Here is a 15,150-nt window from a genome sequence, read left to right as displayed (position 1 = left end):
GAACCATTTCTTTATTAACAACTGTGGCAGAGACTGCTAGCTCCTCACCCAAATCCAAGTTCCCCTTCCTAGGCCAAGAGCCGGACTGCATTTCCCACCTCCCTGGCACTGAGGTGTGGCACTGAGATGGGAAGGGAAGCGATGTGTGAAGCTTCCAGGTCTGGCCCAAAGAACCCCTCCCCGTGCTCAACCCTCCACGGCCTCTTCCCCCTCGGGCTGGAACGAAGATGATTCCCGGAAACTTTAGAGACTCTGCATTGAAGATGGTGGAGCCTCCTACAGCTGAGTCCCCGGGTGAGTACATGGAGGAGGGCTGCCCCATCTTCTGTTCACCTGCCCGTTACTCTCGCATGGAAAAAAAGAGGCTGCTATTATGGTCTGGGGGGGGGAGGGTCGTTGGTTGGTTGGTTTGTTTTTGGCTGCACCACGCGGCATGCAGGATCTTAGTTCCCTGACCAGGGATCAAACCCATGCCCCCTGCTTTGGAAGCGTGGAGTCCTAACCACTGGACCGCCAGGGAAATCCCGAGGCTGCTGTTATGTTTAAGCCAGTATACATAATAGTTAACCTACCCCCAGCTAATACTATAACTAACTGCTTACTATCAAGTGCTTGTTAACTATCAACTTCATACGTCAAATTAACGACACCGTTAACTTGGTGACATGGGTTTGAAGCTGCAAATTTTAAAACATACACACACACATACTCACCTCTTCATTTAATTTTCAAACCTATTTAGTAAGAACTTAATTTATATGTGAGGTTGACCTGGTATTAATAATTTCCTTAGTGCCCCCCAAATAATGTGATTTTTGGACAGGAGGTCACTAATGAGGTATTTCCACCTCCAAACGAAAATTTATCTGATTATCCCAACATCTCCCATGTTATCTTCTTTGAAGAGAGAATAAATTTAAACAATCACAGTTAAGAAATTCAGCCTCATATCCAGTGGAAGTAAAAATGACATTAAGATTGCTCTTTTTGAAACGACAAGGTCCTACTGTATAGCACAGAGGACTATATTCAATATTCTGCGATAAACCATAATGGAAAAGAATATTTAGAAAAAGAACGTATATATATGTATAACTGAATCACTGTGCTGTACAGCAGAAATTAACGTAACATTGTAAATCAACTATACTTAAATTTTTAAAAAAAGAAAAACAAGTGAAATCTTTAAAAAAATGCTCTTTTTGTATGTTAAACTATTTCATAATAGTATTTTTAAAAGGAATTACTAATGATTGGTTGAGAATTACTAGTTTACTCAAAAATCTGCATCTCCAAAAATATAATTTAAGAATAAGTGAAGAAATTGAGAACTTATATCAAGGATGTCAATCTCACACAATGCCAGAAATAAGACCCCAGTCAAGTGTTAAAGGTTTTAAAGATATTGTGGTGTCCAGCTCCTCATAGATCACCGTGAACTCCCATAGTGCTCTACCTACCCACCGCTTACCTTTGGGTCAGTGTATGACAGGAGATGTGGTGGGTGATTACAAGCCCAAGCTCAGGCACCAGGCTGCCTAAATCTAAACCCTGGCTTTATTATTTACTAACTTTCCTCCTTGGTAAATACATAAAACAAGAATAGGACCTACTACGAAGATAAATGAGATAATGCATGTAAGGTGTTAAGTGAGTATCTGGCACATAGAAAGTATTTTTCAAATATTCGCTTTATTGCTGTTGTTATGGTCATTATTTATCATTCTTAAGGAAAGAGATTATCACTGATTTATTTCTGTATCCTCTGACTGGGTTCAATGTCTTAGAAGTAGCAGCTGCTTAATAAATGTTTATTGAATAAATGAATCACTGGTGAAATAGCAAGTCCCTACTATATAATGAATACACACACACACACACACACACACACACACACACACACACACACACATATACATACATATAGATGCTATAAGTTGATCCCATTAATTTTCACTGAGTATATCTTGCACTCATTTAAAAGATAGCATCACATACAAATACATACACACAATTAAAGATTTAAATGTAAAGGTGAAGTCAGAAAAGTACTTCAACTTTATTTTCATAAATCAATTTTGAAGCAGGAAAAACCTTTCTAAATATGACCCCAAAAAAGTGATTTTGGACAGAAAATCCTAAAAAAGTAAAGCGCTCCTACAAATCAATAAGTGGGTATCAAAAATCCAACAGGAAAATGTGGAAAATCCATGACAAAAAATAATCACAGATTAAAGGATATTCAACTTCATTTATAATGAGAAATGCAAATAACTACTATACATTTTTTCACCTCTCAGATTGGCACATATCCAAAAGTCTGGAAACACACTGGGCTGGTGACAGAGTGGGGAGACAGGCACTCTCATACATTGCTGGTAGAGTAATCGGTACAACCTCTAAAAGAACAATTTGTCGATATCTATCAAAATTACAAACCATATACCCTTTGACCCAAAGCTTCCACTTCTACAAACTTTCCTTACATATATTCTCTCCACAGGGCAAAATGACAATGTTATTCATTGCAGCATTATTTGTAACAGCAAAAGACTAGAAATAATCTAAATGTCTATCTATAGAGGTTTAGTTGAATCAATTATAATTTATCTATAGAAACCTATGCAGCCGTAAGAAATAATGAGGAAGGTATTTATATACTATAAGGAACAGGAGACAGCAAAACGTGGCCTGAAGACCAAATTCAGTCCACTGCCTGTTTTGGTACAGCCCCACAAGCTAAGAATAGTTTTTACATTTTTAAATTATTGGAAAAAATCAAAAGAAGAATAATGTTTCATCACATGAAAGTGATATATATTTCAAATTTCTATGTCGATAAATGAAGTTTTATTGAAACACAGCCACACCCATTTATTTACAGATTGTCTGTGGCTGCTTTCAGGGGACAACAGCACAGTTGAGTAGAGACCCCATGGCCTGCAAAGCCTAAAATATTTACCGTCTGTCCCTTTACAGAAAAAAATTGCCAACCCCAACATAGAGTGTTTCCTAAAGTATTTTGCTAAATGACAAAAGGAAGGTAAAGAAATGGTACATAGTATGCTATAAGGGAACAAAGGAGAAAATAATTATATATGCAGAAAATATCTCTGGATATTTCAATGAGAGAAATTGCATGGCTGCGAGGGGGTGGGGGACAGCATCATTTCTCCCATTATATCCCTTTCATCTTTTGATTTTTTTAATTAGATTGATTCAAATTGATTTCAGTCATATATTCAAATATTTAAGACTTTTGTAAAATGTAAGTTCAACTTCAAAACTAAACAAGGCATAAAATAATAGGGAAACACGTGAGGTGATGGATGTGTTAATTATCTAAATGGGAGGAATCCTTTCACAATGTATATGTATATCAAACCATCACACTGTACACTTTAAATATCTTATAATTTTGTCAAATATACCTCAATTTAAAATTTTTAATTAATAAATTCTAATTTACATATCAAAAAATAAACAAGGCATCACTTCATCAGTGGAATTAAAGTATTCAGTATTGATAGGTATATTTTAGATATAACTGATGGGGATATCATTTGTAAACAAATTTTCTGGAAACTGACTTAGTGTATATGTGAAGAACCTTTTAAAAGTGCATAGCCTTGGGACTTCCCTGGTGGCACAGTGGTTAAGAACCCGCCTGCCAATGCAGGGGACATGAGTTCGAGCCCTGGCCCGGGAAGATCCCACATGCCACAGAGCAACTAAGCCCGTGCACCACAACTACTGAGCCCACACTCTAGAGCCTGCGAGCCACAACTACTGAAGCCTGTATGCCTAGAGCCACAACTACTGAAGCCCACGAGCCTAGAGCCCGTGCTCCGCAACAAGAGAAGCCACCGTGATGAGAAGCCCGCGCACCACAACAAAGAGTAGCCCCCACTCGCCACAACTAGAGAAAGCCCGCACGCAGTAACAAAGACCCAAAGCAGCCAGAAGTAAATAAAATTTAAAAAAAAAAAAATGGTGCATAGCCTTTAACTGAGTAGTTCTACTTCTAGGAATGTATCTTAAAAAATCAGCCAAAGGTTTATACAACAAGATGTTCGAATGGTATAATTTATAATGGGTGACAAATCTGTACATAGCCTATATATTCAACAACAGTGAACTGGTTAAATAAAATGTGATACATTCATATAATAGAATACAGTCCATTTTTTAAATGGTACGTTTTAATGCTATGAGAGTATTTCACCATATACTCTTAAGGGGAAAAGAAAGAAGTAATTGTATATGTAATTTAATTTGATTTTTAATATATACGCATTGAAAATGCTAGAAATAAATATATCAAAATGTTAACAGGCATTATCTTTTAGTGATAGGATTATGGGTGTTCTTCTTTTTCTTTGTACCTTTCTGAACTTAAGTGCTATAAAATGAGTATATGTCACTCATACAATTGGAAGGGGTGAGCGGTGGGGACGCTGGTTACTTTTTTAAGCAGAAGCGGGCACAGCACTTGCCTTTTTCCTTCCATAGTAGAGCAACTTAGTGAATTTCTCCACGATCTGCGCAGGCGTCTCCACGCTGGGGGGAACCTCCCCAGTGAGCAGGTTCCGGGTCCCCAAGCTCAGTACTGGCCAGTCCTCATCCGTCAGGTTGATGAGGTTGGCCACAGGCGGCTGCCGCTTGTACTTCTCCAGCTTCTTGCAGTCCTGCACCAGCAGCTCCGCGATGTCAGACCCCACCACGGACTGCAAGGGAAAGAGGGCCATCCTGGGAGAGAATCCTATTCATCCTCATGCTGGCAGCCCAGGCTGAAGAAGGAAGGCACCAGAGCACCTGCCCTCTTCAGGAAGAGGCTGACGTGCAAACACAAGACAGCCCCTTCTTAGATTGTTGTAATTCAAACTCCAGCTTCACTCTCATGCTTGCTTTCTGCCTGTCAGGAGCCACAACGATGACCAGAAATATGCACACTCTCCCAGGTGTATCATCTGCTTAGCGCAGTAACCCAAGAACCGGGTGATAACCCCAGGCTAGTGGAGAAGGGCAGGGGAAAGGTTAGCATTAGCAAACTGGCATTGACATCTGAGCAGTTTTTCCCCTTGAGGCCATTTGTTGCTTCTTTAATGTTACCTTTTATAATCAATCATGCCACAAGCCAAATCTTCTCTCTCCCAGGAAGACTTCAGTTCCAACCCAGCCTGCACCTGCCCACCTGCCAGCGCAGTGATACTGACCCCGTTCTGCCGACAAAGGAGAACCAACAGTTGCCACAGTAGAGCCGAGTCTCTGCTCCCTGGTGTCTCAGATTTGCGACTCTGCGCTGCTTTCTGCTGGCAAAACGTCACGATGTCCACCTTGTGTACATCTTCCCTATGGAGAGATTTCAGGGAGCAAAGAGTGAGGGACAGATTCCTCCCCCGGGTAGGACCACAGTCCCCTCCTACAGTGTGAGGGTGTTGCTGGGGCTGGAGATGGGATAGAAGCCTGACAATCCAGGACGGGGGTAGTGAGTCTATAGCTACAGAATAGTTGTTTCCTTATAGAACAGGCAGGGACCTCAGAGATTCTCTCGTCCACCCTCTCCATTTTACAGAGGAGGAAACTGAGGCCCAGAGACCTGAAATGACTGTTTGGTATCAAGGAAGAGCACAGACTTTGGGCTCAGACAACCCTGCGTTTAAATCTAGCCAGCCACTTCTCAGCTTACACAAGTTTCTTATCTCCTCTGAGCCTCTGCTCTTTTCGCTAAAATAGGAATAGTTAAAAAGTCTACCTCCAACTCAGTATCTTGTAATAACCTATAACGGAAAAGAATTGGAAAAAGAATAGATATATATACCTATGTATATATATCTATATGAATTACTCTGCTGTACACCTGAAACTAACACAACATTGTAAATCAACTATATTTCAAACTAAAAATTTTTTTAAAGTCTACCTCCGTACAAAAAGGAATTAGCCAATTGTGTAGTGTATATAAGTGCTCAATAAACAGGAATTATTATTTGCTTGAGATCATTCAATGAAATCAATCAAACTGGGACCAGTACCCTAGTGTCCAAATACCCAGCTCGGTGCTCTACCCCACATCTGTACACCCGTGTGTAAGAAATGGAGACAACACTCATTTTTACTTGAAGGAACTGTCAAAATACTATGGGGATTTTCTTGGAGGGGGAAGCTTCAGGATAAGAACACATTTACACAGGAGTGATGATATTTTAAGGGCTTTGGGGTGCATTATCTCACCTCTGACACCAGCCAGGACTCCTCTCTCCACGACAAAGGGCATCCTGAATATTTATCGGTAACATGACTAGCAATGTAAAAGCAGTTCTAGCTCAATCCTGCAGAGGGCAGACTTGCACACTGTCCAGTAACTCAAATGCTGGCCATGTTACTTATCTCTCCAGAAAAAATTTTTCCATATGATCCACTTGCCTATGATTTCCCAGGCTGTGTTCCACTCTTCTACCAGTTTAAGTACTATTAAGTACACAGAACGCTAAAACCCCTTACCATGTAGGCTTTGTAAAATAGAACTGATTTCAGATTTTTAAACCTTTTTAAGTTAATTTTTCTTTCTGCCTTTCAACACTCAAATTGCTTGTCAAAATGGCTCAGGCCACATTTGGCTCCAACCTGTAGCACGGAGATTCCACTCCAACGGGGAGAGACATTTTCTTTCAAGGAAGTCAAGAACAAATCCCCAAAATGCTGATCTGGGCAGGAAGATTTTATAGGTTTCAAAAGCCCTTATTTTGCAGCTCTCATGGTAATTTACCTAATCAGGGGTCCTGAGAAAGTCCTCATCTTTTCTTGTTCCTCAGAATCATTAAGAATAACCTGGAACAAAAAATCAAGTTTGGTCTTTAAGACTATGTCCCCCCAGTGCCCCATTGCTCAGTTAAGTCCAGCATCAGAACCCAGAGCCATGATCCTAGGATGTGGCTCAGTGCCTCATGGAGAAAGCAGAGGACAGAAATGAGCTCTCTAGTTGCTGAATATGACCCAATAGCATCTCATGAAAAACAGAAGTCTAGCATTACTTCTCTCACAGAAGAGCCCCAGCCATTCCTTCATACACACACACACGCGCGTGTGCGCGCGCGCGCGCGCGCGCGCGCACACACACACACACACACACACACACACACACACACCCCAATCCATAGGGTGCCTGGCCCAGTCCCCTCCAAGAGCACCCTATTCCTGGAGATGCCCAGGGCTCAGGCAAAGGGAATCAGGGAGCAGGGTGCTGACATTCCGAGGACACAGAATCTTGTTTACCTCCATGCTGTGCAGTTCAACAAGGGCCGTCTGTCCATCACTGAGAGATCTGGGACCCACACACACCAGCTGACCTCCTGGCCCAAAACTCACAGGCACGTGAGGGATGTAGAACTTCATGGGTGTCTTGGGACCAGCTGCCGAGATGTCCTCTAACCAACAGACACAGATGGACACTGTTAGCATTACTGCCACTGCTTTGCTTTACTTTAGAAATACTCCACAGACACACTTCTTTCCAAATTCCACCTGGGACCAAGATAAGATTCTGGATGGGCTACATAACTAGAAGAAGCCCATGCTCCAATAAGAGCTGAACCTCTGAGAATATGTCAGAATATAATGCAAGGAGCTGATGGTTTGGCACAAATGATAATGTACCAGGGCCAGACTCCCAGCAATGGTGACACGCTGGGAACTCTGGTTCTCATAGCCCCAGTACTCAGGGCAAGTCTCCTACATCCAGACCTTTGTGACCTGCCTTCACTTTCCCAAACTGACTCTGGTCTTTATTTTCTTCACCTATTACCTAACAGTACCTCTGAGTTCCGCCTCTCCCAGCCTGGTGATGGCTAGGGGCAGTGTTCCCTTCCAAGAATCAGCTATGATGCAATCTCCAGTACCAGAGAAAAGCGGGGAAATGGAGCCAAAGTTGGCCACTCTGCTCAGGAGACCTACCTACAAAAATGAGGCAGACAAATGGTCTGCTCTTGGAAATACAGGGCAAAGGTGACTTTCCAAGACATGTGCCACCCAGCCCTCTTCTCAACAGACTCAGCCAACTCCTTTGATCACTTCAGTACCCACCAGCCTGAACTGGACTCCAACCCGCTGCAGCCATGGGATCATACAGCTCAGAGGCATCTGTCATGTACTGACTGAGCTCATAGCTGCTGGAGGTGAGACCAGACTCGTGCTGCCGGAGAAGGTTGGACTCCTCGGTCAGTGATGGCTGAAATTGAAAACAACAAAACACATGGGAAGAATCGGAAGCACTTTCAGAGAGACGGTCCTCCCAAGTGTTTCTTCAAAGCAACAAAATTCAAACTTTCAAATAAATATAATGAATGTGGATGTGCTGAAAGGAAAAGAAGGGATCATTCAATCGACAGGTGTTTCCTAAAGGATTCACTGTAGCCTAGTGGGAAGCATGCAGGTCCTGGGGTCAGGGAGGGTGAATTCAATCCCAGCTTTGTCAATACCAAGTGCTGTGAACTTGAACAAGTGACTTAGACTTGCTGAGCTCAGGACCTTTATCAGCAATGTAGATAATCATACCTACCCTATATAGTTCAAGTACTTACTCTTGCATTCATTCACCAACTGTTTAATGAGCACTTACTATGCTCCAGGTGCTATGCTTTCCCTAAGGATACAGGTGTACAAGAAATTCACGGAATTTACATCCTGAGGACTGTAAAACAATGGATGCAAACAATGGATACAAAAGCTCTTTGTCCACACTGTAAAGTGCTGTACGTGTGTACAGCTGCTGTTATTGTGTTGTTGTTACTGTTAGTCATGATAGGTGCCCCGCCCTGTGAAGCATCAGGTGTACAGAAGAAACTGTCCCCACAAATCATATAAATCTCATCAGGGATACAAAATTAATACAAGACTGTCAAAAATGAAGAGCTTTTCTCTGTAGTGTGTTTGTAACTTTTCCATAAATCTAAAATTATTGCAAAATTTAAAGTTTATTGTAAAAAAAATTCAAGAGCTCCATTTTGTAACCCAGCTGGTACACACAGTAAGATTTTAGAAAAGAGAGGTGGAAGAGTCAAGAAAAGTTCTGCTTTTCAGACCTGAATTAAAAGATTCTAGCAACTTCCCACTTCCTGGGTAAACCGAATTGCTAATCCACTGGGATACCGGTGACAGCCTCTTCTCTTTCCTACCTTGAAGTGACTTGGGTGACATTTCCTGATCCAGCCAACTTGGCAAAAAAAATGCAAAAGGGCCAGATCAGGGCCCCAGATCCAGAAGACTGAAACAGGGAGCAGGGAAAGGAAGAGGTGGGTAGAGGCTCTGCCAATTGGGGAGGAATGGGACCCCTCAGACTGCTGGCCACTGGGGACCCCGCCCCACGGGGCCCTGCTCTGCCCCTACTGACGAGGGCAGGTGTGATGCACTGTCACAGACCACCAGCCCCATGTCACTTCAGGTTACCTTGTTTTTCTGGGCCCCAGTTAGCGGACTCTCCACAGATAAGTCCCCAGGCCTCTCCTGTCCAGAGTTAGAAGCAGGACTGTCTTTATAAGGGTTCCAATGCTTAGATCTGCGGCAAAATGACAGGAGCAGGTGAGAGGGGGTCCAGGGCAGGCCAGCAAGGCTGAGCTGCTCTCTGCTGGAGGCTGTTCTGCTGCAAAGCGTGGGCAGGTGTCGGGTTGGCCCGTGTGTCGCAGGGAAAAGCCTTGTCCTCCATTTCTCCGCCTCAGTCTATTGGACCAGAAAAACAGGAGCTCCTGGGGTTCACAGTACAGTTACTAGAAGTGGCCCCAAACCCTGCAGAGGAGGCTCAGTCTCTGTAGCCTGACGTCCTGGAATAAGTTAAATCAGAGCAGCTGGGCTGGTGAGTTCCAGGCAGGGTTAAGGCACCAGGTCTAAGGGCACCAGACGGGTGCTTGAACAAAATGCTGTTCCCTGCTCACCTTATCCCACGGGAGAGCCCATTCTCAGGGCACAGGAGGGGGCAGAGGAGAAGCACCCCAGCCCCAGGCAGGACCCAATCAGGAGAACTTCTGCAAGGCCACATCTGTTCCGAGGCCAACATAGAATTAACGCCCTCCTCTAAGATGGACCTCAAGTAATCTCACAGGTTTTGGGAACCACCTCTCAGAATTAAGAATCCCTCCTCCTAGTGTCCATGGGAACAGCTGGTCCCAGCCAACCCAGGCTACTCTCACACCCCTGTGGCCAGAACAAAAGCAGACGGGCTTCTGAAGATGAGGGACCAGCACCAGATGACATAAGGTTTGCCTAACATAGCCTGCGTTTGGCTGAATCACGTTGAACCGGTCTCTCCTTTCACACTTACTGGAACTGGGTCTCACTATTTGTTCCAAACGGACTATTCTGGTTTTCATGTTGGTGTTCATTCAGGTACTTTTGATCTCGATAATCTTCATGCCAGATATAAGGACTCCCTTGCCTTGCCACTGCACCCTCAGAAAAAAACAAAATAAAGACAGGTCACTTCCTATTCCTAAAAGTTCAGAAAGACACTAGCAAGCCATGAAGCTGAGTTACTGGAGCACAGCAGGTATAAAAACATACAATCATCCCTCCGTATCCATGGGGGGGATTGGTTTCAGGATCTGGGGAAGTTCAAGTCCCTTATATAAAATGGTGTAGTGTTTGCATATAGCCTATGCACATCCTCCATATACTTTAAATCATCTCTAGATGAATTATAATGCCTAATACAATGTAAATGCTATGTAAATAGTTGCAAATACAATGTAGGTGCTCATGCAAATAGTTGCCTACAAGCAGCAAATTCAAGTTTTGCTTTTTGGAATTTTCTTTTCTTCGAATATTTTCAATCATCAGTTAGAGGCAGACCCGCAGATTCGGAGGGCTGACCGTATTTGCCAAATTGAGTAAAGTAAAGTTGATAAGTAAAAGCCAACAGTGAAAGTCCATAAGATGCATCTCTCTGAACCAATGAGCACAGCTCTATACAATGGAGATCTTATGTGTGTGCACAGATGTTTGTGTTTTCAACGTTGAAACAGGTTTCTCTTTGCTAGCAGGTCAGAAGATGCCTTTAGTACCTACCTAAAGCCTTACTATTGGTGTAAGGTTTAAATTCTTTTTTTGTACATATCTGCCTCCCTCAGGGTAAATGATGGTCAGACTCATTACAGCCCAGCCACACACTTGATGACTTCACTGTTAAGAGCTGGCTTCACTGTTACTTGGTCAGAGACTATAATCTTAGAAGAAAAATATGGATGAAGTACAAACTACCCATAATACTAGTAATGTAGTAACAGTGTCAGTGCCGTCATCTACACGTACAAAGAAAAACGACTCTTTTCTATCTCTTCTTCTCAAGACATTTAGCAGTAGTGTCATTGCTGTGGCCTCATCTGGCCAAGCAAGAAGCAGGTGAGGCTGGGGCTCTACCTCAGCCCAGCAGGAGACCCAGGGTGAGGCTCCGAGCACGGCCCCTTTGCCCTCTGCCCTATCTGACCAGCTGCACCATCCCAAAGGCTTCTTGGAGATTATTCCGTACCTCCTTCTTCCCGCAGCTGCTGCGGGTGTCCATGGTAGTAATAACTTCCATAAGCATATTCTTCCCTTAGGGCTGGAGAGTGATAGCTTTGATAGAGATCCTCAATGCCCGGCCTAAAGGATCACAAAGAAGACCAGTCATTCAAGGATGAGCATGGTAAAGAGAAAAACCAACGGAGGACTTGACAAACGAAACAACTTCAGAGGACAGAACTGTGACCCCTGTCTAGAATCTGCTCTAAAGCCACGGTTCATTCTGGATCCCATAACCAAAAAATCCAGGATCAGAGCAGGAGTAGGACCGTTGTGTCAGAACAAGGCTGCAATTTTTATAGCAAAACCATAGCCAAGTGTCTCATTCTCCCTCCCATGGTCCCTCTTGCTCCTCCAATACACACACAACCAACAACACAAAATATTATCTGAGAAAACCCTGCTCTGACATCACCTTAGGAAACCCCTTCCCAAGAAGACTGTGTAAGTGCCTCATATACCACTGCAATTCCCATGCATATTATAGATGGCAATGAGATGAAAAAGTCAAGTTGGACCATCTTAAATCTGATTGCTTTTATTGCCTCTGTCCTTAACATACCTTCCTTCGTGAATTCAACAAAGGAACGTCATGTTGTTAGTATCTTTATCAATTAATAATTCTTTACTATTTCATAGGGGCAGAATTCTTTACAATAATTGTCATAATTTCAACCCTAAATCTGGAGGCAGGAAAACATCACCTCAGCTGAAAAAGTTAAAGTAGAAAATAGATGGCTTGCAACATTAAATATGAAGTCCAGGAGGAGGAACTCCAGATTCTCCAGATTCTCCTAGAATTACCTCACTGAGACCTCTTCATTCTGAATTTGGAGCCTACAAGCTTGTATTTGCTTTCTCTGATTTTTTTTTAAGTTCCCATTCATTCACTCAATACATTGTTTATTTCTGTACCCATCACACTCTAGGTGATGTTCTAGGCACTAGGGCTCTTCTTGGTGCTGGTGGGTCAGTGCTAACCCTGGGTCAGAGTCTTCCAAAGAGGATAAGGAACTTTTTATAGAGGTCCATAGGAAAAGCTTTTCCAGAGTCTACAAACATTGCCTTTTGTGATCCCAGAGTAAGAGGGTCTCATCTGCTGTCTTGAATTTCATCATTCTTTCTACCCTCTCCCCGCATCACCCAATCACATTGTGATGGCTTCTTTAAGAAGCTCCCCTAGGGGATAAAGAAAGGAAAATATTATATTTTCAGTCACCAAAATCCAATTTGGGAGAGGAAAGGGTATAGCTAAGTCAGTGTAGTAGGGTGGAGAAGGAAAAAGAAGAAAAAGAGGAGAAATAAAAGGAAAAGGAACAAGGAAAAGAGCAATCTGTTTGTAAGCATTTAGGAGAGCTGGGTCAATTCCAGCTCTAAACCCATACCTTGAATACAACTGACTGGGATAACCACCTTTATAATAGTCATCCCTGGACACAGGCGGATGCCATTCCCCAGGCCTGGACGCGTAGTGAGGCTGCTGGTGGTCTGCCCCAGGGTCCTGCTGTGGTTGGGGGCTCCTGCCCATGTCTTGTTCTTGTTGGACCCTCTCTCCATTGTGCCAAGAGTGACGAATAGGCCGATAGTATCTATCTCTCTGAAGCCCTCGGTCTGGATCCCTTGATGGTGCTGGGGGCCTCCCCTCTGGCTGAGGCGGCCACTGGGGAACCCAAGGCTTCATCCCTGACCTTCTGAATTTCTCTCGTGTTTTGAGTCAGTTGTGTAGTTATTTTATCTTCCTACAGACAAAACAGAAAGAAAAAAATTATCATCATTTTAGGCCTATATCCAAACATGAAGGTTAATTAGGTTTTGTGAAAGAAGCACCTACGGTCCTCAAAATCTTCTATCTAAAACAAACCACACAGGCACTGATACAGAGGTAGCTGAAAAAAATCTTAAGGAGATATTTGAAATAAATAACAGGCTAGACAACTATACTGATGTTGCTATAAAAATTAAAAAGTATATTTGGAGCAACAATAGATGTGGGAGGCATGGGAGAGAGAACAGTAATAGATGAAGCTCCAAAACACTATCAAAGTATCCCAATTAAATACATGTGTGCTGGACTTCCCTGGTGGCACAGTGGTTAAGAATCTGTCTGCCAAGGCAGGGGACATGTGTTCGATCCCTGGTCCGGGAAGATCCCACATGCCGTGGAGCAACTAAGCTCATGCACCACAGCTACTGAGCGCGCGTGCTGCAACTACTGAAGCCCGTGCACCTACAGACTGTACTCTGCAACAAGAGAAGCCACCGTAATGAGAAGCCCACACACCACAACGAAGAGTAGCCCCTGATCGCCACAACTAGAGAAAGCTCGCGCGCAGCAATGAAGACCCAACACAGCCAAAAATAAAATAAAAATTTAAAAATACATGTGTGTTCACATATTCCACCAGTAAATGTTTATTCAACGTTTACTATGGAGGCCGTATGCTGTCATAGAAATAGAGTGGGCCTTAGACAGAGCTAGACCACAGTTCAAATCCTAACTCTGCCACTTATTAGCTAGTTAAATTTTTCAAGCCTTAATTTCCTTACCCATAAAATGAGGACCATAATGAGCTGACAGGGTCACTGTCAGAGTCAGAGATCCTTACACTCTGGCTGGTATATAGTAATTGTTCAATAAATAACAGTTAGTGTTATCAGAGATAAAGATTAGGGTAGTGTGAGCAGCTGAAGACATTTCCTAAATAAAAAGGAGCTTAAAGTGACCTCAAGAGACATCTTTTCTGAATCCTTGAAGTCTTAGAAGAACTAGGCCCTATAATCTGGCCATTCCTGCCCCTGCTCCAGGGGAGGCGATGAGACGCAAGTTTGGGATTGCTTCCCTGACAAACTAGAGAGCCGTGTCTGGAGATTTTAAAACCTGGAAGTCTCCCCAGCATCAAACTGATTTTCCCCACTTATGCTTCAAAATGGGAAATAGCTCCAGAGGACAAGATACCTTCCAAGCTTCTCTGCTTGTATCACAGAGCAGCACCCGCGTCCAGCTGCCCCCAAAGAAAAAGCACACATCACACCTTACTGCTGCTCAGGAGTCTCTCGTGTCAGAATACACAGCTCAGTCACACCCCGTGTTTCTTCCCCCTTGGGAACTATTTTACGTTGAAAAGTTCTGATCGGATCCAGTCAACTTGCTCCCACTCCTGAAACTCCCAGCCCAATATAAAAATGAATATCAGAACAAAAGGTCAAAGGGTGTGTGTTGAAATCAAGACGTCACACTGCTTGAACGCGGCGGAGCCAGGGTCCACAGCTATGAGCCGAGAGCTGTAAGCAGAACATACCAGAAGAACAAAGCACAGAAGTGCCTTCCACCTCGAGAGCAATCCAGCTCAGGAAAACCTGCACCTTCCTTCCCGTGTCAGCCCACTTGCTTGAAAAAGTCAGGTGCGATGAGAGCCTTTTCCAGCAAATCCCAGCAGAGGCCAAATGCCCCGGACACAGTGAAAGGCTAAATGGGTTTTTCCTGAAGGCCCACGGAACTTGATAGCATTTGGACACAAGCAATTTCAACAAGAAGAAAGCTTCTTCCACCTTGTTCCAGATATTTTCACTAGACAGCCCTCCTCCGACTGCAAAGGCGCAATA

The 15,150-nt window shown here is 43.4% G+C and overlaps 1 protein-coding gene across 4 annotated transcripts in view; it reads right to left on the bottom strand.

Moving 5' to 3' along the window:
- Nucleotides 1-15,150, bottom strand: part of SEC16B (SEC16 homolog B, endoplasmic reticulum export factor) — a 98,706-nt gene that overhangs the window by 24,158 nt on the left and 59,398 nt on the right. For all 4 annotated transcript variants that reach the window (XM_073804023.1, XM_073804030.1, XM_073804035.1 and 1 more), the window contains exons 4-12: nt 12,933-13,286; nt 11,516-11,628; nt 10,313-10,433; nt 9,445-9,553; nt 8,083-8,227; nt 7,276-7,427; nt 6,770-6,831; nt 5,217-5,352; nt 4,493-4,727 (exon numbers count right to left, since the gene is read on the bottom strand). In XM_073804023.1, coding sequence (XP_073660124.1) covers nt 4,493-4,727; nt 5,217-5,352; nt 6,770-6,831; nt 7,276-7,427; nt 8,083-8,227; nt 9,445-9,553; nt 10,313-10,433; nt 11,516-11,628; nt 12,933-13,228 — 1,369 coding nt within the window. In that variant the 5' untranslated portion in view covers nt 13,229-13,286. The remainder of the gene's footprint in view (nt 1-4,492; nt 4,728-5,216; nt 5,353-6,769; nt 6,832-7,275; nt 7,428-8,082; nt 8,228-9,444; nt 9,554-10,312; nt 10,434-11,515; nt 11,629-12,932; nt 13,287-15,150) is intronic.

Source organism: Tursiops truncatus, chromosome 1 (assembly GCF_011762595.2).
Source record: "Tursiops truncatus isolate mTurTru1 chromosome 1, mTurTru1.mat.Y, whole genome shotgun sequence".
NCBI classification, from domain to species: domain Eukaryota; kingdom Metazoa; phylum Chordata; class Mammalia; order Artiodactyla; family Delphinidae; genus Tursiops; species Tursiops truncatus.
This window is presented reverse-complemented; position numbering and strand designations above follow the sequence as displayed.